Below are 25,530 nucleotides of genomic sequence, written 5' to 3'. Positions count from 1 at the left end.
TATATATATATATACCGAGACAGGCTTCGGTCAATGGTCGCATCTTTTACGACAGCATGAAGTGAACATACTGCCCTTCGTTAACATGTGAACTGCAAGTCCAAGCTCCTATGAAATTCAATGAAGGACAGGCCAGAAAATGTAAATGTCATAAACGGTAAAGGTCACTGCAGTTTTCGGACCACATGGTCGTTTTGTTCGATTGTTTGTAATGGTAGTTGACAAACCACACACGTCGCAAAAAAGTGATTAGATTCAGTCGAAGCTCATTCCATATCTAATTGGATTCAAACGTCAATATGCCAACTTACATGGCCAACAGTCTGTGACTAGTTTGCCCATGTGTGAGAAGTTTTATTCGTGCCGATACCCACGGCCTCAACTGGTACATGGATGAGACCCGAGAAAGATACCATTAAAGCAGTAGATTTCAATCGTAGAAGACCATATTTTGGCACTTTATTTTGCAATATAGGATACAAACATATCGTGTCAGCAAAAACAATTTCCATTCTGAAACACCAAATGATAAATCATGAGCAGGTAAGGAACAACTTGAAATTAAGTAGATTCTGCTAACTTGGCCTCTTGTTACTCTGTAACCAACGACAAGGAATTTCCTCAAATATGCCAAACATACGTGTACTGACTGACGCGGTCTTTCCGTTTTTCCTGAGTATTCTCATCAGGTTACAACAGAAACATTGCCATACTCGAGCTTACAGACTGGGACTTGTCGGTGTTTGTGTTCCTAACATCCAGGATGATCATATTTGTCACAAGTTCACCAGGGTGATCCTAACATATTGTAATTGTTCCGGTTGTATAGGTGGCTTCTGCTAGTGGTCCGATGGTTTAGTAGAAATTTAAATCGCAGCCCTCTTCTTAAGATGCCTACATGAGGTTCTTAAGGTGACTCGATGCGAAGAAATGCAAAGGTGACCGGTGTAGATTTGTGGTATCCTAATAGGCGTCCCGAATTTCGTGTACAGTACGCGCATCCCTTCAGAACAAACTAGCTAAACACGAAATCATCTTCATACGTCTGTTGAGATAACGTGCGATTCTTACAGAAACATCCCTAGAATTCATCCACAAATTACGTAACGTTTTTGAACAGCGATGGATAATCGCTTGGGTGGCGAATAAGTCAAACCAACAACAGTATCGTTCAGTGAAGTACCAAGGCTTTTGGGATGCTCTCACCATTTACTTTTTGATCCTTCTCATCTTATCCCGTTTAGAGGCATAGTCTCTAGAAAATGCAGTTTCTGGAAGTCTGGACGCTTAAAACCGCGAACAAAAAGACTTTATCTTCCACCTGACGGTTGAAGCGGGTTAACCGGAATGAGCGAAGGTTCAAAACGCAGTGATTTCAGATAAAGTTATTTGATCCGAATGGTGATCGGTCGTTCTAGGAAGCTCGCTTCACCTTCGTTTTGAAGGCATCGTCCGTTTTAGGAAGGAAGCATCAATGGTTGGAGATAAGGATGGAAGTTTCAAGGCACTGTCTCCTTTAATCTGGCAATACGCCTTCTCCTGCAGAAATGACAGGCGAATAACTCAGTATGAAATGAGAGAGAAATATCTTGTCTGTATTTAGCCAACCGAACATTTTGCGGGACTGCCTCAAGTGCTTTTGTTTATGCCTTGTTCCGGAGCTGGTTTTACTAATATGAGTACTTTGGCAGTAAAACCTTCTGAGAAACGTACCTTTACTTTAATCAAGCTTCTGTTTTTTGGAAGAGTTGACTATATGCCAAAGTTCGAAATAAGGCGGCCAGATTTGACAGCTGGGAAACTATGACAGGTTGCCCAAACAATTTTATTCATTTGTATCTGCCAGTGGAATATGCAAACACTCGAAATCTTCGTTGCTTTACTGAACGGGTCGATAAAACCATGTCTAACTAAAGAAGAATGTGCTAACATTCTGGCTGAACGTAAGCACTGACACGCGCAATTTATGGATGTCGGAAAGTGCAATAAATAAGGTATAATAGTGATTGAAGTTGGAAACTTATTGGCGAAAATCCAGCTGTCAGTAGGCGAGTACCTGCAAAACTGGTGTACACTCGGCTCCGCTTTACTGTCTAATAATAATATTAATCGGATCGAAGCAGACGGACGACTGTACAAACAATATGGTTGAGAAAAAACAAATTAGAATGCTAATAACCCAGCGGTTTTCAAACTGTTTCGTTGAAAACTGGTCCAGCAGGTAGAGAATCCAATCGGATTTTGAACTACACGACACACGGAAAACGCTTGAAACCAACTGAGTAGTCATCGATTTCGGGAAGGTTTGGTAACAATCGGTAGTTTTTTTGCTGGGCAACGCTTTGCTTTTGACACAAAAGCTTCGTCGGGCCAAGTGATCAGGTTACGAGGTTGGCCGGGACTTATTGCAGAAGGAGAACCAATCAGCTAAGTCAAGCTACATGTGTTAGGTGTTGGCAAAGAGATTTTGTGTGTTAGGCTGGGTCACCAAGTGTCAAGCCGATGGGGGGAACCTACATGGATTTGAGTCCAACTTAGGATCTAGTTCTTCCTGTTCAGTTCACATGATGGTCTTGAACATCGTCTGCAATTTTTCGCCTGTCTATGTGAGCTGGTGCTACAATACTTGTGTAATAAAGGGGGATTAGGTGAACTTTAGTCAGGTTGCGATTTCCACCCCCTTGTTTTTCCTAAAGATTCTACGTGACTTAGAGCCTTCACACAGCCACGTGCCAAGTCGGCTTATCTGAGACCTCTTTCCATACGCTCACCAGTTCCGCCATTTCGGTTCTATTCACGCTGTGGTGCATGGTAAGTTCCCCCACCTTGGCTATCAGCCGTAGCCTTACAGTTTCCGTCCACGCTCTCCAGATCCATTCTACATGCTGTGTCTAACAAATATATGGTTACTGCTGAGTATTTGACCATCTTTTGATATCCTTCCACATTCCTGGGTGGTTTGCATATCCTCCTTTTATACTCACCAGTTCTGGTGAGCAATTCCCTGGCACTTTTTCCTATGTAAACCCTGGTGCAGTCGTTGCAGTTAATAGTATGCACACACTCTCTAGTCCCTTGAACCGGGAGAGGGTCTTTCAATTGCATCAAAACTGTTTAGTCGGTCTCTTCTGTGCACAACCCTGGAACTCGAACTAACATGGATGAGACAATACTGGCGTACACGGATTTTGGCTGTGCTGGTGAGTAGTTTAGGGCGGTTCCTGTTTCTGTTGGTTTCTGGTGACTGACTTTCTCTATTGAGATAGCCGTGCAAGTTGTTCACGCTATCACGTTGATCACAACAAAAACGCCAAAAATCGTTGGTGGACTATGATATCCGGCCAAGGTCATTTGTTCGAAGTCCTCCATATTAATATTAGCTAACACTGAAGATATCGGAGATCCCATTCCAAGATCTTGTTCTTGTGAGAAAATAGTTGTGTCAAAAACAAAATGATCGAGATTCAAAGTCGTATGTCCTCACTTATTTCGTCCACCGAGAGCTTTATCTGTTCCTTAAGTGTCTTGTCTGCCAGTGACAACCTCTTAGTTACCTCCAAAGCCTCCGCCCTAGGGATGTTTGTGTCTCCGGTCAACAACCGAATTCGTTTGCAAATGAATGTATTTAGCACGTGTATTAAGTTATCGTACTCACAGTAGGGGGCCATAATCTCGGGAGCCGACAGTACTGGTATGACGGATAGAGTGACTCATCAATTCAGTGTGTCAGAAAAAACAAGCTGTACTACGCTAAATACACTCATCTCCTCATTCGTTTGCGAATGTATTTAGCACGTGTATTAAGTTATCGTACTCACAGTAGGGGGCCATAATCTCGGGAGCCGACAGTACTGGTATGACGGATAGAGTGACTCATCAATTCAGTGTGTCAGAAAAAACAAGCTGTACTACGCTAAATACACTCATCTCCTCAAGGATTTGGTTTTTAACAGAAAAACTAACTGAATCTAGCCGAACCTCTCGTCTTTGATGCCCTTCTTCTCCAAATGAATGTGCTCCACAGGATCACCCCATGTTTCATCATCACAGTACATTGTCTACTGTGTCCCTTCTAGACACTGCGAAATCTCGTTAAAACCAAATTAGTGTACAAATCAGTAAGTTTTGCGAATCACGTCTAATCGGGTCCTCAAGGTGTATATAAGATTGACAGAAACTCGCGGACTGTGCCTACCAGACCAGCCCTAATCGGTATGAAACCAGTAGTGGGCTGCGGAACAGCTTTCAGCAACCTTACCTGTAGAACATTCCATCGGGACAAGTTGCATTAAATCTTCGCTGTAAAATTACCAACTCATTTTGGCGATTTATAGACAGGATCGAATCAACACACGCATTATCACAACCTACACAACCGCACCTCAAGAACCACACCTTGGCATCCCATCGGTCGCCATACTGACATTTTTGGAGTAAGAAGGAAACTTCACATCTGTTGGCTGATCTGTTTTTCAAACCGCGGTTTCCCAATGGGAATTACTTCAGATGTATATTAGTACGTAGATTCGTATTCATGTGAAATTGCATAGGAGGGACCGAAAAACATGACTATGCAAAATGTCCCCTAATGCAGTTTACATTCTTCCCATTTACTTTTCCGACTGGCCATATCATGAGACAAACGCTGATGTTAGAATGTGAATAGTTGGTTGGAATATGCGGGCTGCATTTTCCGGCGTCTTCGTAGAAGAAAAATGACTTGAGCAATTTTGGGACATATGGCCACCAAACGTACTGTGTGTGGACCAAAAAAACAAATGCTCGTTTGCAGCATTCAATTAAGAACGCTTTATTGCTTCGGCTTGCTTTTTTTAAGACGAAACGTGCCCACTAGGAGCTAAGACCAGGAACAGTTTCGTACTTCGCATCATCTGTGACGAAACAATGTCATTTCATTCAGTCTCCGGGTGCACGATGGAGCATAGACCATCGTGATTTGTTCATGAAATGTGGACTTCGATGTGGAGCTTCGATGACCGCGGCCTAGGAAGCGGATCTCTCATACGCTAGTGTAAATGTGTGCAGGTCTAGACAACTTTGACATCGAGCGTTCAGATATTCCGAATGGAATGAAAGCACACGGCACTAAAACCTGCGGTATTTCGATCGGATGTTACATCCGATGTTGCATCCTGCTGCACTCACTATAGTATATCAAAAGGCACGGTAACAGTCCTTTGTGGAGACAAAGGAAGATTATTAAAGCTTTATTTATAAGGTAATTACAGAATTTCCCACACGATCGCGTTAGTGTCTGTGGCGGGACGAGAAGCGTCGATCTATGAATGCTCGATCCAGATTGGCTGACATTGTGACCAATCAAGGTATGTCTTCGTTTAGTCCAGAGCCCGCACGTGACACATCCGTTCAATCGAGGCGATTTTCGGCTGGTCTCCGGACAGAATCTAGTTGTTTAAGATTATAGCGACACACATTACAAAGATATTCGTGAGAATCAACGGGTTCAAACAGAATATTCGGTCTTTACCGATCAACTGAGTGAAATATCAAACATAACAGCAGGGTTACAGGATTCCAATAAGCGGCAGAAAAACGCTGTCCGCGTTTTAATTTGTAACTATCCAAGAATCTAAAACATACATTTTGTTTGCTATAAAATGACTATACTTCTGTGTTCGGGAGAATTGTAACCAAACGGGTATCCTACGAAACAAGTGCACTGATTGCAAACCTCCACTAATCTCAGTACAGGCATATGTCCACTCGACCTACAGGAAACATATAGCCTTTTGAGATCAGTCGGTGTATTGAGAGTTCCTACTTAGATACACTTCAGCTGAACACACGTGTCAAAGTTTCCCCAACTGGTATATGGTGAATTAGGGTGTAAAATGAAGCCAAGAAAACCCGCAATTTGTATTGAGAAAGAGGGATGTATATAAACCAGAACATGGAATGAAGACGCTGGATTTCCAACCCAGGCAGGGTGCACCTAATGGGGAATGTGGGTCTATGGAATTCACGTTCCATTCTGCCGATACTATGCTAAGGCGGTCTAACACAATCGCAAAACCTTTTGGACAAGCAGATTTATTCAGTAGGACATAACAAGGCAAGTGGATGCGCCAAAGCGAACTTCCTCCCCAACACCACCGATTTTCGACGCTTGATATCATTCAAAACCTGTGCACCTTTCTCGGTGAAACCGGTTCATTTATTTGAATGATGAACTATAGTGGAAAATTTTAACGATTTTCTCAAGTAAAACTGGTGGCCGGAGAACGTCTAACAGTTAATGACGTCGGATGTCACCGTGGTTGTCCTCTGCGTCACGGATGACACATGAATTATCTAGAATGGCACATCAATTGCATTTGTAACTTCACAATCTCCCCAAGAAAATACTAGTTTTTGCCAAAATGAGATACGTAAGTTAGGCAGTAAATCAAAAGTAACTTATGAAGAAAAGTCTATTGTTGAGTTAGTGAGCATCGGTAAACCAGCTAGACAATGAAATTTTTATTTTCGTCTCTTCACATTGTCCAATCATATCACGTCATCGCGGAGCCGAGGTGCTGCATTCTTAAGTGAATTTATCTAAATTAGATTCCTACGATTCTATTCTGCAGGAGTGCGCGTTCCTTCCATGCACGCAAACGCCAGTAAGATAAGCCTGTATTGAACCTCAATACAAAACACACGCATCAGTAAGACTGAGGTAGTCCTACCATGGGCAACGTCTTCTTTTCCAGTTATTGGCGATTAGTCACGAAAGACAATACCCTTCTGCTTAATTCTCGTTCACCGACGGTTTCAACTGCCACTGACTTGAGGTAATGTAAAAGACCGCATTTCGTAAACGCACAATTATCCGTTAGCAAAATTAAGTGTCCTTGTTAGTATATTTCAATCCGGTTCCGCGAATTATAATGAAAAGTGGTATTTTTTGAGTCTGATGAAACCCGAAGGCAATAGCTCCCTCACTTCTGGGTATCTCTCCCAGTCCTATGCAAAGCACCGGTATCCCGTTTCATTTACCACGGACTTTTTGTCTGGCTACCCTTGCTTTACTTGTGACAGTATTCACCATTTCTACCGCTGCGGCTGGCAGCTGTTAATTTCACACCGCGTATTGATATTTAACTGCTTGTCTAGTCAAATCGGAGTTTGTTTCTAAGTGTCTTGTATCAGTTTATGTAGACTAAATAAAGACGCATCGCCACAGGGTCTACCGACGTCACCAACGGGTGAGGAAAAATCTACAGAAAAATTGAAAAACCCATTGAACAACCCAGTATTCAGTTCAGTATTCAGTCCAGTATTCAGTTCAGAGCGAGCGGAAGTGAAAATACAATGAGTGCTCAGACCTGTTGTCCAAAACTGGCTGATTGAGGTTGGCCCCATTCCTTATCTCGTTACTTTTGAATTGGCGCAGATCAGTTCGAAATCGATCCTAACTGAGATCGCAAGACGAATTCTCCTAGACTGGTATCTCAGTCGGTGGCATGCTCAAACTGAATGCATCGTTTTATACTTTGCTACATTTCCTACTTTAGTGTGACTGACAGTCAGAACAAGGTGCCTAACTAACAAAGTGACACTTTACGGAGTTACTCTATACGGATGGGAGCGACGTGATCTCCACTATCAAGGCAGTCAACCATTCAACTAAGTACTTGGCGTTTTAAAATTGCGAAAACCCTTGACATAAACCGCTCGTGAACCTGGCCAGATTGATCACTCTAAAGCGGAGAGAGGAATCGGCGACTGGGCACCCTCCTTGATTCACAGTTTTAACGCAGAGCTTACGTTATTCTTCGATTCTAGAAAAACACCGAACTGTTTATCTGCGGTCAGCAGAAATCCGAAAATCCATCCATGAGCATCTCAACAGTAATTTGATGAAAGCGACCGAAAATGTTCATAAACGATAGACTCGGATAGGATCAAGTTAAGTCTCCCGTAAAAGCCAAAGTGGTTTGCAAATTAGTGTATTTCTCGAATGTTATAGAGAACATTTTGCGTTAGATTGAAGATGGCGTGGATGCGAAGATAGTTTTGAAGAAATATGATATTCTTATAAACTGGCGTCAAACTTTTTCATCGTACGGTGATCTAAATGTGGAAAAGGAAAACTCTATGGCAGCTGAACAAGAGCGAGCATGATTGAAGTTACGGGCAAAAGGACGGTGCTTACTAACCACAGGCGGTAATCCTATTTATTGCAGACCGATTCACCATACACTGCTGTCTGAATTGTTCATCACGAGTTACAGGGACGTGAACAAATCATTACAGCACACAAACGGGTCGATAGTGAGATCAGGTGACGAATAATTGTCACTTAACACTTATGCCGAATGAGAGTTGTGCTATATACGGTTGAAGTTGAATTGGTGAATCCTCTCCGGTTCCGTGCTTATATCCTTCGATGCCTCAGTGAGTAAAAGTATAGAGGCATAAGGTTGCCACTCCAGTGGGTGGATAAGGGTTGCACCACCGTGCTATATAAACCAACAAGCTGACAATCCCCTTACAAAGCTTGATTATATCTCTGAGATCAACACAGTGCAAAGTGCCAACCACGAAGCTCTGCTGTCTACAGCCTGTTGAGAAACCCTGCAGGTTAAAACCCTAAAGATCCAGTCAATTTACCGAAGTAATGTGGAGGTTGGGTAATGATTTAGATGCGAGAACCGTCGGCAGTTAATTGCAATTACAGCCTCGTTAATTGCGGTCAGAAGTGAATTTATTCTGGTGAATCAGTGATATGCGATGAAGGTGAATCGTATCATCATCATCATCATCGACAACATGACATCAGTGTCCAACACCGATGCTTCACTGCCGTACAACCATGACTTATTTGAAAGCCTTATTGTAAAGAAAAGAGTAAAGCTGGACGGGGGAGGGACTTAGTGCTAGCTTAACACAAGCATTCTGAGGTGCCTACACCTCCAGACATTCACTCAGGCAATCTGGATAGAAACTGGCAACAAGAACGCCACTGACATCGGTTGGCAGTCATATCTTGTAGTGTCTCCAACCAGGCACTGTGAGGATCACGCGGTCCCCATCCTGGAAGACGAGTAGCACCGACAGCACCTAAGCGTTTCGTGATCTCCTTCATACTCCTCTGCCAAGTCAAGGGTTGGCCACCTCTCTGTTTACGCCACTCTGAATTGGGCATGGAAAACAGCACTCTCTTCGGCAAACGATGGTTTGGCATACGCAACCCATGTCCCAACCAACGCAGCTTCTGGTGCTGGACGCTGGAGCGTTTTACGTATCTTGGAAGTTGTATTAGTTCTGATTGTAGTGTGGCAGATGAGGTGAATGCACGAATCTGCAAGGCTCGGGCCGCGTTTGCTAACTTGAGACACCTATGGCGTCAGAATGGTCTATCCCTGAATATAAAGGGACCTGTGTATCAAGCTACAGTACGGGCTGTCTTATTGTATGGCTGTGAGACTTGGCCTATTCGAGCGGCGGAACTGAGAAGTCTTCAGGTGTTCGACAATCGTTGTCTCAGAACCATAGCTCGTGTGAGTTGGTGTCGGCGAATCCGTAACGAGACAGTTAGAAAGCGTGTTTTCGGTTGTGTAACGGGTAGTTCCATTGAAGACTGTGTCCAGCACCAGAAGCTGCGTTGGTTGGGACATGTGAATCGTATAGTCTGAAGAGTATCTGAACCGACATCGCAACGTGCAAGCTAGTCTGTCTATCCGTTGTCTGCCAGAAGTATCCCATGCCACACAACCTGAATAACCAAGTTGCAATCCTCAAGGCATGAAAAAAGCGCTAAGTTGAGAGTTGCAGTCCAGGTCGGTTCAATCAAACCCATATACCTTTATATACTCCTATATAAATATATATACCTATATATACGAAATAGGCCACCCTATTTTATACAGTCGAGTGTGAAGAAATTTTTTTACATCGAGTTTTCTGCTTCTTATGTGTCGGTACCCACCATAACAGCTTTCTGCGGTTGTTCGTCTCACAGGAGCTGTAGCCACTACACCAACAGGAATTCCTGGTGACTATATATTCCAGTATAAGGATGTGAAGGCCTGGGACAACCCGAAAATAAGGATGTGGATAGATACTACCTTGCGTAGTGTTGTCTACTTCCTGGTCACTGACAGGGGACATCCTCATCACGAATTTCCTTCCCAATGTCACTCCTTACACCCGGAAACTAAAACCCGAGAAGGCTAACATTGTTTCGCAGAGTAGAACAGAGCACAGTGAATGTCACACACTTGACTCAGATTTACTACCAGGCTGTCAAGTCAAACAGCTGATTCGACAAGCGTTTCTAGGACGCTGTCGCAAAATTAACGGGCTTCCCCCGATGTAAACCAATGGGAGATTCAGTCCAGAATACACATGTAGCATAAATTCGTTGGAACATTTCGAAACTTCAGCACGAATTCCAACTGGTAAATTTGAACTCTAGGAGGTAACGCAGCGTGATAACTGAATGTCCACAGGGTTCCCAATAATCACCATGGTTTTCATATCAGTGTTCGTGTAGAATTCATTAATGCGACACCGTTTTTACCCATCACACCATGAAGCACTCCCCCCGAGGTATTTTTTCATCCCAAAGTTCGTGCGACTTTGATAGGCGAGTGTGACGACCTTACTTGATGTACTGAATGTAATATCTAGTTCAATTCCTAGACAGTACGGTGGGAGGCAGTTGTATGTTTGTATGCATTTTCTTCGTGAGTAATGCTACAGTGCTCCCCATGAAAGTAGTAAAAATATTCTTCATAACCGGGGAGAAGACACTTTCCGGTTGCCAAAAAGCTGGCGCATCATGAAGAAACCGCCCTATATATTTGATGAACACCAGTTACGTAAACACCATTGATTCACTATCTTCTCATGTCAACAGACTGTTATCCAGTTTACTCAGCTGGGCCAATGATTTAGCCCACGTTATGCATACAGCAACATTCGTTGCAATAAAAATTGTAGATAAAGATAAAGATAAAGATAAAGGATAACAGCACGAGGTAATTCACTGCCCACTGAGTTCACCCACTGTTCTCGTTGTGACAAATTATCTTGTGGTGGGGTGGTTAGTTTGGCTAGGTAGCAATACTGCTACACCTTCGTAACGAGCTGGATCTGACGAGGGTTGTAAAACTCTGCAATGCTTCACTAGTATGTTACTAATATGCAAGATTATTTGCCACATTGACCGTAGACTACGAAAGCCAGTCACTGAATATTCACAATCTTTTCAGGAGACTTCATTATCCGATTCGAAAAGGGCGCGATTCCCACAAACTCTAAAAAGAATTTTTTTTGGTGTTCACGTAAAGAGCGGTGAAATGCTGTGCCACACTTGGGGCACCACACTCAAATGTCTGTGGTCAAACTGAAAGATCTATTGTAGCTCAGAAAGTCAACATATAATATAAAACCATATAATGCGCAAACTTTGAACGTCTGATTTGCAGTCTATCTACCATAATAAGTTTACCTACTCTTGCACCCAATGAGGACATCGCTAGTACTTGCTTCATTTCAAGATCACGAGCGAACAGAAGCTGACACGACCTGAGAATATCATAAACGAGAGATTCAGCTGAGTCCCAGGAGTCTCGTCAAAACCAAGTTGGTATGCAGATGAACGTGTAAAAGCTGACACGAGAATATCATAAACGAGAGATTCAGCTGAGTCCCAGGAGTCTCGTCAAAACCAAGTTGGTATGCAGATGAACGTGTAAACCAAACTAAACACGGTTCACTTTTGATATCCAGTCTCTGCCGCTAGTTCGAGTTCTCCGTGTCGAAAAGTGCACGCATATGATCAACGGTCTTCGGGTATACCAACAGCCCAAGTGAAGGAACACAGAGTTTCTGCCCAGCCCCCAAATGGACATATTCGAAGTGAACTTGTTTCCTGACATGTTCACGTGAACCGGATGCGCAAAACTTCAGGAGTAAACAAAACACGTGATGTAAGAGAACTGATCTAATCTGCGCACTCTGAGCTACCTAGTTTACGGCTCGTTTCCCACCTTACCCCATATCACCAAATCTAAATTGATCTTATGTGTACATAACCGGTAATTATCCAAAAACCATTGCCAGTGAAATGTATGTGGTTGGATCATAAACAGTGACTCCTACTTTCTTTCTAACAGAGGAAGAAACCGCATATTTTCGAGACAGCTAACGGGAAACGGTCTCACAACCAACTGGAAGGTAAAATACGAAAAGAAACTAAAAACGATAGGACCGGATGTAATGCTTTGGCGTTTATACGCGAGTTATTCATGGCTATGCTGAATCAGGTCACCAAGTCAGTTACTGGCTGGAAATTTGCAACCCCAATATGAACAAGATCTTTCGGTTCGTTTACAGATTTTCACCGCACACAATGCATGGCCAGAATTTCTATAAATCAAAACTTTATCAAAAGTTAGAAAGTTCTGCACGCGTATTAGAAGTTGAGTGGTTTATGTGCATATAGTTAGGCGGATGACGTACGTGATGTGGTATAAACAGTGAAAACTTCGCAAAAGGTCTTAGTTGGTTTGATGTACGAAAACTACCCTTGTTACCCCGTCACTCATCACAACCTTAGCGTCTCATTACCGACTGCGAATTTGCCTTCGTTTTTTGTCGCACATACCAACTTCTGTCATGTCAAAACAAAAGAGGGATGCTTCGTTTTTTAGCACTAAGATAGGACAAACCTAGTCTCCTTAGTTGGACTGGACCATGTTGGTCGCTGCTCAGTAGGTTCATTGAAACAGGGGAAGGTATATGTTATTCGAAGAGCGAAGTGACAACTACGTGTCAGCCAATCGGACAGCATAGCACATGCAAACAAACGAATAGCTCGAGAGGACGCACTGGTTTTCTCCCGAGGTTTCTGTACCTATGCGAGGAGGTTAGGATAAATAAGAAACAGGTCTCGCTCACATTAAGGAACACGACACAAAAGCAAGTAAACATTTGAAATCCAGAGGTGGACAGGTAACTAATAGAAACTCAAGAAGCTTGTGGGTCATGAGTGCCGTAAGACAAAGCATGGAAAGCTAATAACCAAGCTGTTGAAACGGGCGAACGATATCATTAAAATAGAGCTAAGATGAACGCCACCGATAGGTCATTTTGAAAAGGTGCCTGTTCGCACTAGCCGAAATGGCAAACGGTCAGTTTGTCAATTTAACTGCGAGACTTCCCACTGACTCGACTTCGGACTTCGTCATTACACCACTCTCACTTATGGCCAATTACCTCCCATAAACTGTTACGAGACCCATGGTGTATAATTGAATACCACGAGTTTCGCGGCGTTCCAATATTCACCCGATCATCTTCACTTATTTTGCCCAGCATCTTCATTCTGTTTCTGATGAAGATTTCCGTGTTTTTCTACTTGAGAACTACGTCACTCACATGCGCAGTTCACGGCTGAAAAGCCGGAACGCGATGATTTAAGCAACAGTCTACTTGTCATTGAGCAGCACCGACCTATGAAATTACGCTGGAATTGTGGATATCTTCATTTTATTGACATTTTATCGTCAGTTTCGCAGACACGCAGATGACGAAATTTCACACAGGTCCTAAGTACCCAGGGGAAAAAGGAGAGCACATGCGACATAAGGCGCAGTGAGTTGAGCAACATCGACAGTCGCATCAGGTCTCAGTGGCCACGAAAATCCACATAATCAAGATAGGCTGAATGTAACGTTCACGGTAGAGAACAAGTTCCTGTTTTTTTGCAGTGAAGAGTCGTGAAAAGTTTAAAGGTTAAGTTGAATCGTGACAAACGGATAAAGGAGAACCGACAATCCGTGAATTGATAAAGCAATGCCAAAAAGTTATCCAGCTTAGCACGAAATTAGAGACAATGAAATCTATACGTTAAAACGTGGTATCAATCATGGTATCAATGAAAGAAGTCTCGGAAGGTTGCACCACGTTCGTCATCATGGATAGTACCATCAGTTGTTTGCTATAAAACAGTGCCTAAGCAAGTGACAGATAAATGTATCTTCCATAGCAGTCAAGATTTGATGGGCAAAGATGGCTAGGACACGTACCACATATACCCATAAACTGTCCTGCGAAGCAAGCATTGTTCGCCGCCTCTAACCCTAATTTGTCGAAATGCTTGGAAGCCACAAGTGACAAGGGGAAATCAAACCGAATATTTCAAGTCTGAGCGCTGTGGACTTTATGTGCTCTCCTGATTGAGGTCCAAGCGGATAGTACTGTACTGACAGCACAGATGGCTGGAACTCAGGCATTTTTGGACAAGGGTCATCAGGATGCCAGCTTAATTCTCTCGATGACAACCTACTCCAAAACGATACCCAGATGTGATCAGTAAACTACTGCCGAAAAATGTAGACATGTCTGACTGTTTTCGCTGGAACTAGACGGTTTTTGGAATAGGGCTCCAGCCATACCGCGTATATATCATAAATCACTACCGTATTCTTCAAGGGTGTGATAGTTAAGCATGAGTTTGCAATATTGGTTATCACGTTAACATGATAACGCAATACTGATGTTATCGTAAAGCATCATCAATCAACTTGCAATAAAGAGCACTGACGGCTACCCCCAAGACAGACGAATGATCATCGCATAGGGATCTCAGCACTTGCGCGGTGAAACTGATTGTTCATTCTTCCGAAAAAGCAACCGCCTAGAAACATCAAGTGGTTTTAAAGAACATAAAAAGTGGAACAGAATGATACAGGTAAGTATTATGCTATTACGAAAGTACATACATATCTTTCGGACGGTTGGCAATCCATGATCGTCCATGAATAAAAGGATGTAAACACGAGGAACTTGTAAATGGGTGGATAGTTTCAGTGCCGAAATGCCACGAGGGAAATTGGAAGAAAACTACACCACCAAAAAGAAATGAAGGAGGGGGAGCTAGGTCCGGGATGAATGACAAACATCCAGGGAATAGTACATGAACGAAAGAACCGTAACCACGGGAAAACAGAGAGGGAGGGGATAGAATATCTAAGACAATAGAAAATGAATGAAAAACGTCGTCAATAAAAAGCATATTAATTTGAACGATGCATAGAGTGGGCGACTGAGTGGAGAGTACAGTAATTGAAGAAGACGAAAGTTGAACTACCAATGAAGCTAGAAAGCTAGTATCAATCAAAGGTGTCGGCCAGTCAGCTCCTTTGAAAACATGAACCGGTGGAAGCAGGCATTATGTAAACTAGTACAAATGAAGTGAGTCAGAGTGAAATGAGGGAGAATAGATAGTGGATCCTGAAGATTCTATGATACAATGACAAACAGCAATAAAGTTTGGACATTGTCATCACGATTGGGGTGACATGAAAGTATGACATTCTGATTCTGACGGTGTGAGCGAATGTACAGACGGGAAGAAACGAAGTACGTAGGTTTGAAGTAGGTACGAAATACCTACTTTGGTTGATCTGACAGGCTAAAATCATGAAAGTGTAGTGCAACACTCATCCGGGAGTGGACTACCGGAGCCACCGGATGAGGCAGCTCGATTATCACCTGCACTATCTGTCCCACTGGAATCCGAGTCATTTGAACTGCTGGTTTGTAGCCGATCAGGTACTGTCTCAACAACAGCGACCACAACTCGCTCGGAGCTAGTACGCTGAGACTGAGCGGTGTTTTGGGGCACTGAATGGAAACTGACCGACCCTTGTAGAGTGGACGTGAACTCATGTGGTTCCGGTTGCACTAGCAGCGGGTCAGATGGAATGGCGGGACTGCCTGTTTGGATAGTAGGTCGGAATACATAAGGAGCCGGTGATGAAGAATTACGACGATGTATTGAACGACCCGACCGGAAGCGAAGCCAAGGAGCTGTCAACCAAGATGCCCACGGCAAACGATTTATACCCGACATGACCACTGGAAGTCTCATTCTGGACCGTGGATTGAAGTATCTTGAACTACTTTTACGAGGATGTCGATTGTCAGTTCTCTGAACGAACGCATGCGTGGAGCAACCGGGCACCGAACCTTCCACTGTAGTAAGCACTTGGTGATCCATATCACCGTCGTTTCGAACACCTGATGGGACACCATACACCGAACTAAAACTATCCAACGAATGTGGGCTTACTTCCTCCATTGTTATGCGTGGAGCTGCCAGTTTATCTTGAATCCCTCGGTCCTCAAAAGAAGCCGATGCTGTGGAACTGTCTACAGCAGGGAAATCGTCTCCCTAAGTAAAGGAAACCAAATTCAGTAGTAAGTTACTGGCGAGCTTCAAATAGAATACCGAAAACAGTTTTTAAAAAAAGCTCCAAAAAGACCTTCATTACCGGCTGTCAGGTCAGTGCCAGACAATCAGCTGAAAAATCTTGTTCATTGACATCAACACGCCCAGTCATCGACACCAGCTGAAGGAGATAATCACTAATAGATTCAAACTGTAGGAAAAGTCCGGAAAATTACCTCAACTTGCGGCAATTTACTCTACTGCCAAACCCGTCAGTCAACCATACATGTTGCTAGTATGAAATAGTGAGTTGAGAACGCATCCACCAGAAGTTGAAATTTAGGGATGAAAGTAATGGGTAACAAACAAAAAACGATATAAGGTGTACTATAGAAGTGGTAAAAACTGAAGATCAGCCACGAAAATAAACATCGAGTCATCTACAGGTAAGCCACGAATAAATCTGTACATGCAGTCACAATCGCTTTGCACGAAAATTGTAAGGCGGCACCTATGGGTTGACCGATCCGCAAGAAAGACAATTAGCCACCGGCACCTCGGAGACCTCGACGGTTAACCGTTTCCCATACGAGACAACCCAGTGGGTAACGCAGAATATGCCAGTCAAGAACACACCGATAGCCAGGTTCGAGCTGGGATTCAACAAACGTGGAATTAAAGCCCGTTTGATTCCACAGGGGAACTCCCAGTAGTGTATCGTTACGCTGGTGCTATGACGCTCACGGTGACGAATACTGAGGTGGTGCACACAGCCCTAATTTCTAAGCTACTGAGGCAGATCTTGACAAAGGATGCCCCATGAATGACTGACAATAAGTAATACCGAAAAGCAACACTCTATCCCTTCAGTTTACGGTGTATAATGAGAGTTGGAAGTTCCGGAAAAAGTAACGTAAAATTTTAGGACGAGTACATCATTAACGAAAAATAGCAAACAGGCCACTTAAAGCCGCACATAAAGGCTGAAAACGGATGAGTTGATCGAACGTGACAGACAAAAGTATCAACTGAAGGGAGCTAGATCACACGGGCGTTAGGTTCACGTTGCGTGGCATAGAAAAACAGGCGCACCCAACTTGATGGATGATCCATTCGTGCAAGCTCCCGATGTAACACACACTTATGGAAGTACCGAAGAGACAAACTATGCATTCATTCTATGGCCTGCGATGTAAGCACACAGTAATTGGGTTTGCAACGGTCGATCGAAGCGCATAATGAACCCATTCATGATTTACAGGTGCATAATGACAGGACGGAGTTTTCTGTGAAGAAGTTATACATGAAAAGAAATAATTTCAAATCTCATTCGAACATGCAATCTACCTTCGCGCGGATTGTTGAGCGATCTATGGCATAATGTGGTTCCTATTCCATAGGCAATCTGACGGTACAAAAAACTTAGATCACGAGGATTAAATGGTAGTTTGGTCTGATACGTCAACAATACCATTAGCAAGGAAAGCGAACATCAAATGTATTAACGTCCTGAGTTCCCGTTAAAGCAAGTTCAAGAAACACTGTAATCGCATCACAAATGAATTATTGTTATGAGACATGTCACCTCACTGATTTTCAGATTGATTAAGTTCGATGTAGTAACTCAAGAATGTGAGCAAAGTCACTGTACAGTTTTCATTCGCCAAGGGTAGTTGGTGACCTGCGAGAAACAAAATGTGAGCAATTTCCAAGGTGCAGGAACGGGACTATACCCACCTCTACATGGCAGGTGAAACCGTGCAAATCTGTTAATGTGACTTTCAGTCTTTCTAAAACGTGAGTTCCTTTAAATTCGTGGAAGCGAAAACTTGCACTCATGTTCATTTCCGGTCTGGTCCATTTACTATAACACTGGGTCAAAATTACAGTAGATCTAACAGATGAGGTCACTTAAGGTCGCTTAGGTCCATGCAATTTTTTATCAAGGGGTGTATTGTTGTGATCAACGCCAACCAAACACTGTGTAGCGATTTCCTCACTTGGGTCTGTAACACACCCCTTGAATTAGTCAGCATCATCATAAACAGTAACATCAGAGCTGATACTGATGCTTCACTGCTGTACAACCACTTGTAGGTATCATGACTGTACGAGGGCTAGGGTACTGCCAGAGTGACCTCGAAAGCGTGCTCGCAGGGCGGCGGTGTCTGGCTGAAATGCAAATGCATTGCCGTTTTTAGAGTACAAATGGACACATGTTCCAAATCTCAACCTGGAGTGTCAGGAGACTGTGTTGCTCAGACTAATCACTGACCAACCTGATATGAGAGACTGCGAGTGCCCCATGGACACCAGTCTATGTCAAAGGGTCGTGGAGGTACAGAAACCCGCACACAATGGTAAGGTCCAGTCTCTTCTTGACGGCTTGGATGAGGCCTTGAGTCCTTGAGGAACGCTGATTACCCGAGTCAATATGTCCGCCCCCTACGTCGAACATCTACGGGTATGATTATTCACTTGCGAGCCAAACATTGTTCATATTAAGACGTTTTGGTAACTTTAAAGGCGGCCTGATAAAGTACCTGAGTGACTCAACAAGAATCATGAGGTTTTGAGTCGAAAACTAAGGATGATGTCACGCAGGGATAATCTGTCTTAAGAAGTGCCGTAACACGCCAAAGAGTGGACATCGCTTGTGACATACTAACTTAACATCCAGCCACATTAAGACTTCTATTGGGATATCGCATGATAACCACACGACGGCTTAACACGAAGCAGATAGTAGTGTCCACAGTACATGTTACATTATTTGCCGATGGTATCTATTAAATTAAACGAGGTCTATACACCACAAAGGACGAACAAGCAGTTCAGACGTGCTAATGTTTCGATCAATTTAAACGGAACGATTATGCCACATCATTGTAACGCAATTTGAACTATCACGCGGCACCAAACCAGTTGTGAGAGGATGAGAAACCACTCTTTCTATAAAAGTCATCCAGATAAGACAGTACAGCCCAGCTGGATAAGAGTTATAGAACTGAAAATATGTGGTATTCTCCGGATATCTGAACACCATAGCGAAACTTCAGGTCAAACGGATACTGAGTAGAACATACAGGAAAGAAATTTATTTATTTATTTATTTCTCAGAGGAACAAACTCTAACGAATGCCGGATAATCTAACTCACTACACAGTGCCATTCGGAATGGAAATCAATACGTTGAAGACCGGACGTTTCTAACTTTGCATGATCGGGCCTATCTAGCCAAGCAAAGTAGATGAAACAATCTATCAGGCTGTCGACCTCAGATATCTTGGCTCCAACAGATATACTAAGGAAATCCAGTGACGTATATGCAATGCCCGATAAGCCGTTATGAAACTCGACCCTATCTTGTTCAAAAGAAACCACGAAAATCCAGGTCTTCAACGCAGCCATCCGGTTCTGACTCACGCCAGCGAAACATGACCTACACGAACGAAAGATATGAGGAAGCTGCATATTTTCGATCAACTTTATCTCCGACACAGTGAGAGCCAGAGAAAGTGAACGACGACGAGATCTGGAAATGTTATTATGACCTGCCATACCTGCCTTATCCCCTTCGACGACGACGTCTGCAATGATCTGGCCATCTGTTGTGCAGGAAAGATGCCGAAATCACGAAGTAAGCCTTGGCCCCTACACCACGTGAAGAATGGTATTGTTGCCTCGGAGGAAGACTGAAAACCTGACTCAGAACGGTGTGAAGTGACATAGAGCAGCTAGGTCTCCCTGTAGTCTGCGGAGCCCGTGGCTGGAACCGACACCAGATAGCGATTTGTGTACATCTGGTACCTGTAACCGAGACACTTCTGAAACCGAGTAGTCCTGTATTAGGAGATAGGCCGCAACACAGTGAAGCGGTGTTGGCCAGTCAGACTAGGGAGATTGTGAGATTCATAACCGCATGTATCCTCCCACAGAGGATTCACTATCTCCCTTACTCGGACTAGTGGAAAAGTATCTATCACTACATTACAGTAATACGACAGAAAGATGCTCCAAGATACAGCGACCTCCGGGTTAGCAAACACACTGGTGCTTGCCTAAACACTTCTGCCATAGTTTATTTGAATACTCCACAGCGTCTTTACCTTGCTTTGTCCATAAACCAGCACAAATTCGAGTTTGCCAATACTGAACTATGCGGTCATTCCATTTTATCTCAAACAGACAGATATACCGCTGACAGTAGTCCGATAAATTCTCTGCGACCTAGGCTTTCTCGACTAATCCTCTTATTTCGAGTATTTTCGTGACCGGTTGCTACTTCTTGGGTAGGACAGTTTGATAACGCCACCTTGCAATACACAAAAATGTCATTTAAATGATACATTTACTATCTCCCTAGTATTGCGACTCTGATTTATTTTTTCCATTTCGAATTCATTGACAATTTCCCTCAATTTTCCTCATTACTAACCTACTGTTCCCTGGGATCTTTCTGACTTTAAAACTGCGAGCGAATATCCGAGTGTTCTTGAGACAGACATTCAGCTATAGAACCCCGCTCCACCTGATTTCCTTTGTTATCGGTTTACTACCCGAACGCCCTGTCATGATGACGAAGGACTGCTTGACTTCAGCGTGTCTGTTCTCAACTCAGTGCACACCGCTAATAATGCGCCCACAGATATCGCAACCAAGCACACCAAAACCACCGTCGGCTGATGAAGCTTCAGAAGGAGTTCTTAAAACGCTTCACCATGTTTACATATACAAGAGAAGCAATTGCGGGGTGGTTCACTTCCACTGGGTTTTCTGCACCCAACCCCGATAGACCGGGTAACTTATCAGTCGGACTGCTTGATTATGACTGCGACTCACCGATGTCATAGAAATAGGCCAAACAGAGATGTGTCTTTTGGACAGTGGTTTTGTGAAATCTATGGGAATCTTTTACGTTGTTGTCGTATTATTTGCCGCGGTAAACACTCGGGCTTCTCAAATGTCTCCACATTGGTCATATCCGGACAATTCAAGTGATAAAAAGGAAACACAATGTGCAATATTCGCGTGACTCGATTTTCGACCGAGCATATCCTCGTGTAGGATGCCCTGTATAGCAGTACTAGAGTATCTGTATTCACAGAAATCACGGTACGACTGTTGATGAGTAAAACATGGTAACACAAGACTATAGTAAAGATTTTCAACAGCAAAACTAGGAATGTGATAACGAAAAAGCAAATCACCTCGCATTCCATAATGACAGAACAGACGGGGCCTGTAAATGCTTGAGTTGTCGAAGTAACCTCCGGTACTTTAGTCCCGGAACTAGCTGCTATAATACCAACCGGCCACTGTGCACTGTTGGTGGAATGCCGTAGTGTGAAGGTGCCCGCACAACGTTGACCTGGTACGAGGCTGCCATCGAACAAAGTTGGTATGCTACATTCGATTGTATGCGGTTCCCCAGAGATATTCACGGCTGTGGTCTCGGTGACTCCTAAGGCGGCAGCAGCACATATATCCCTGTTCCAAACGAAAAATCCGGCCGTACTTTCTGGACCAACTTGCGGAGTTATTGCAGCAAGTGAGGGGAGCACAGGGACCACAACCTGGTTGCCCAGCGGTGTGATAGGCCCAACAAAATGCTGCTGTATCAGTGGTGGCTGCACACGTAAGTCCGAGGTAGAGCTTTGGGTATAATAACGGCCAGAAACATCCGACACTGACTCATTTGTGTTCGGGACGTTCAGTGGTGGTAAACAAGTGGACGTGGCACTCAAAACAACGTAGGCAAGCGAGGGAGCGGGACCAGTGGTGAGCGAACTGCTATGCACAAGTGCTATCCGTTCCATTCCATCATCAGATCCCGAGGCGGATGCGAATCCAGAACGTATTGTTCCCAACAGGCTAACATGACCGGGTCCTCCGGCGGACTCCGCCCCGGGTAGATTGAAATAAAAATCAGTTCGTAATCCATAGGCCTGCAAAATGTCCAGTTTGCACATTGGGCAACTCCTCTGCTCCAACAGCCAAGGATCGATACACAATTTATGAAAGTAGTGCCTGTAAGGAAAAGTGGCATGTAGCTGAAGACACAAAGTATGTGATATGAGTGTTCAAATAAGTGCACAATATATAAGCCCCATGGCTTTTTGTAATAACACGATTGAGAAGACAAGGCAAAACGCGACAGGTGATCTACACAGATGCTGGAACTGAAGTGCATTCGTTTCCAAATAATCCAGTACTATACCCAAATGAATCCCACTCGATTCCTCCGTTTCTGATAGTCTTTAGTGGAGTTATGTTGAAAAAGGAATGCGGGGATTATTCTGTTCACAAGTTCGGTTGGCTTTGATAACAGTGGTCTGACCACAACAGCAAAATCCATCAGTTTTCTAACCAGTCATAAAGCTCGTCATAAGTTTCTACCATTGAAGTGTTGAACCTTGCCGGTGAGCGATTGGCTACAGTGCCTCTGCGATTAGGCTTTTGAAGGTCCTCTGTATTTGAATACCGGTATCACCGGAGCATTGCGCAGAATTGTTGGGAACAGCAAATGGGTAGTGCCGGGGTAAGCAGGATGATCTTTCGGAAAAATAGAGCAGTCAGTCACCAGTTTACGCCAGCCAGTTTACGCTGGCTGGACCATGTCCGAGAAACATTTGCTTCATACAGCCTTTGTCGCCCAACCACTTGCTGGATGGAAACCAGCTTGGGGCCCCCAATCCAATTCTTTGCAACGAAGCATGAGGTCTCAAGAATAAACCCTGCAGAGTTGGCAGCTAACGTCTTCTCGAGTGGGAATCCCGAGACCAGGCACACCGCAATTAAGTAACCTTGATAGATGTAGCCTTGTCAGACAGTCCACGACAGTCCCGTGGCAAAAACATTGTTCTAAATGCGTAATTCTCGCACTACATTCTTTGTCAGACGAATAGAACCACTTGACAGCAATGGACTCACTACGCCGTTACCTCAAACACGTGGCTCTCATCCCCCTATTTTTCTGTAGTAGCACCGCACCTTGGTATGAGATTTATGACTGAATAGCGGACTGGTTGGCTGAAGTGATTAATTCTGCTGGAAACCAGTCCCATAGTCTGGAAGAAGAGTATCCCAATCAACGGGCGTAAAAACATTCAAAGGTGGAAAGTGGGGAAGACAAAACTACAAGGCCATCCCATTATGCTGTTCCATCGAAAGATTTCGACGACATTTTCTGGCCATTTCACTTCGAAGCCATTTCAACCATCTCGGCATGCTTTTAATGTGTATGTGCATAACAGTTCAACTTATAGGCTTCCATTTCTCCTTCGGGACGCCGCCCCAGTTTTGAGGTCACAGGCGTTTGCATATTTGCACATCTGTTGTACTAGTGCACCCTGGGATCTCAATCACACAACCAGTCCAACACTTTCATGAGAAGGAACGGGAGATAATCCTGAATAATTTGAGGTGTGATGCACTTCGCTGTCCTGTTTGCTATCTCCTCTCGTCTTGGTAACTAGTGACAACTTCAACTTTTGGACTCATGAATCAAGTCCTGGTGGCTGATCATCATAATTATCGTCTACCGCAAGTCTCCAAACCTGCAAAACACCGGATAAATTCAGCCAAACCTGTGTATGCAATTAGGCTTTGACCGATCTCGTCCTACCGCGGCTAGTCCCATGACATGTTATCTTTGTCTCCATGGGCTAATAGATCCGCCCGTGCATCACAAACCCTACATGTCTGATCCGTTCAACCTTCTATTTGATATGTGCAAGTAGCCCACTGAGAGCATACGGGGAAGGTGAATTTCGCTGAGATGTTGCTACTTCCAGCTCGTAAGGAGAACTGAATGTTTGAGATGTGAATGAGTTTGGATAAGTATGCAGCCGTTAAACTGTGCGATAAAGCTTCTTCAGTTCACAGCAATGGACAGTTCTCATTGAAGGTTTAAAATGTTCTTTGTCACAGTCCGGATGGTACGACTTGTTGATCCCCCTGGAGAAACTTCTTGACTGGCTCGATAACGAAACACAGAAACCCAGTTTTGTTTGGCAAACCGTTTTGCCAGAAAGGAAATCTTATTTTCAATCGGCTTATGTAATGGCTTGCATAGATCGCGTAGTCTTAGAATGCGTAGAACCAATGTTGAATGTACCTTAGTCAGGACAAGGCCATTTATGGCTTGATCAGTGGGATTTGTTGCTGAAGGGTGAAAAACATAGATGAACGTATGTTTAATGATCGATCAGTTTACGATACCATGTGACAGCAACCCCCAAAACGGACACCCTGGTAAAAACACCGACGAACTTTTTGTCGTCAGGTTAGCATACGCATTCCCCGGCAGGTTGCGCCGACAGGCACAGGTGATTTAGCTAATGCAATCATGCATGTGGTCTCTGTATGAATGGTTGCAGATAGTTGTGAGAAACCTGCGCACCAGAGGATAGCAAATAAGCCTACATGCACGCCGCGGTCCTTTACTTTCATTCGCATCGAGTTTTTGACGAAGCCACCTCAAGCGACACAACTCGACCGAAACTGGAAACGCAGTTGAGTGCACATATTTTTTTAGACAGAATGCCCTTGTGATTGCTAGACGGATAACATAAAAAGCGCGACGGATTTTAACAGTGACCCGAAATTCGTGCAGGAATACTGATTTGCTCAAATTAAGGCCACCCGCAGTGTGATAAAGACTTTCGGCTTTGAAGGCACGCGGAGGATTCTAAAAAAACTAACCACGGACAAAAATATCCAGATGTTGCAAAATATGGTTTGTAGACTAGAGCAATTAGGGTTCAAGAAGTCAGCTTCTATTAACACTTATATAAACACTCAATTTATCGAGAGTGCAACCAAATCGAGTGTCCATGGTAGGACAGCAGTAGACCTCTGCCTTCTTTCATGTGGCGATTCGAACAAGGGCTTTCTTTAAACAGATTACACAGTAAAACAAGACTGCCTCGCTGTAGGTGTTGCTGTCCGTGATGATTATTTGATTACCTAAATTGGATTTTTATGCTAAAATCCACTGCAGCACCTCTCCCCACGAAACGTTTGAGGGAAAAGGCGAAATACACTCATCTGCAAACTAATCTGGTTTTAATCTGGTTTTAAGATTCAGCTAAATCTCCCGTTTGTGACATACTCCAACTGAATCTGTCGTACAACACATCATATCTGAGCTGACATGATATATTACAGTACACTGTCCCGACTGAACAAACTAACTATGAGGTTGCTGAATGCTCTTCGACAGTCCATAATAGGTTTCACTCTTCTTGGCGCTCATCAGGAGTATGGTCAGACCCTGAGTTTATGTCAACCTCATGTTCCACTGGAACCCAACTTGT

The 25,530-nt window shown here is 43.7% G+C and overlaps 2 protein-coding genes across 2 annotated transcripts in view; one reads left to right on the top strand and one right to left on the bottom strand.

Moving 5' to 3' along the window:
• T265_07540 (hypothetical protein) overlaps positions 1-25,530 on the top strand; it is a gene marked incomplete at both ends in the record, with an annotated part of 101,374 nt that overhangs the window by 72,038 nt on the left and 3,806 nt on the right. The window lies entirely within an intron of this gene.
• T265_07539 (hypothetical protein) overlaps positions 14,731-25,530 on the bottom strand; it is a gene marked incomplete at both ends in the record, with an annotated part of 29,669 nt that continues 18,869 nt past the window's right edge. The window contains 2 exons of the mRNA XM_009173084.1: positions 14,731-16,213; positions 21,421-22,240. Coding sequence (XP_009171348.1) covers positions 15,458-16,213; positions 21,421-22,240 — 1,576 coding nt within the window. The remainder of the gene's footprint in view (positions 16,214-21,420; positions 22,241-25,530) is intronic.

This window comes from Opisthorchis viverrini (assembly GCF_000715545.1).
Source record: "Opisthorchis viverrini unplaced genomic scaffold opera_v5_172, whole genome shotgun sequence".
NCBI classification, from domain to species: Eukaryota; Metazoa; Platyhelminthes; class Trematoda; order Opisthorchiida; family Opisthorchiidae; genus Opisthorchis; species Opisthorchis viverrini.
The sequence above is the reverse complement of the archived record's forward strand: the minus strand, read 5'-3'. Positions and strand labels throughout refer to the sequence as shown.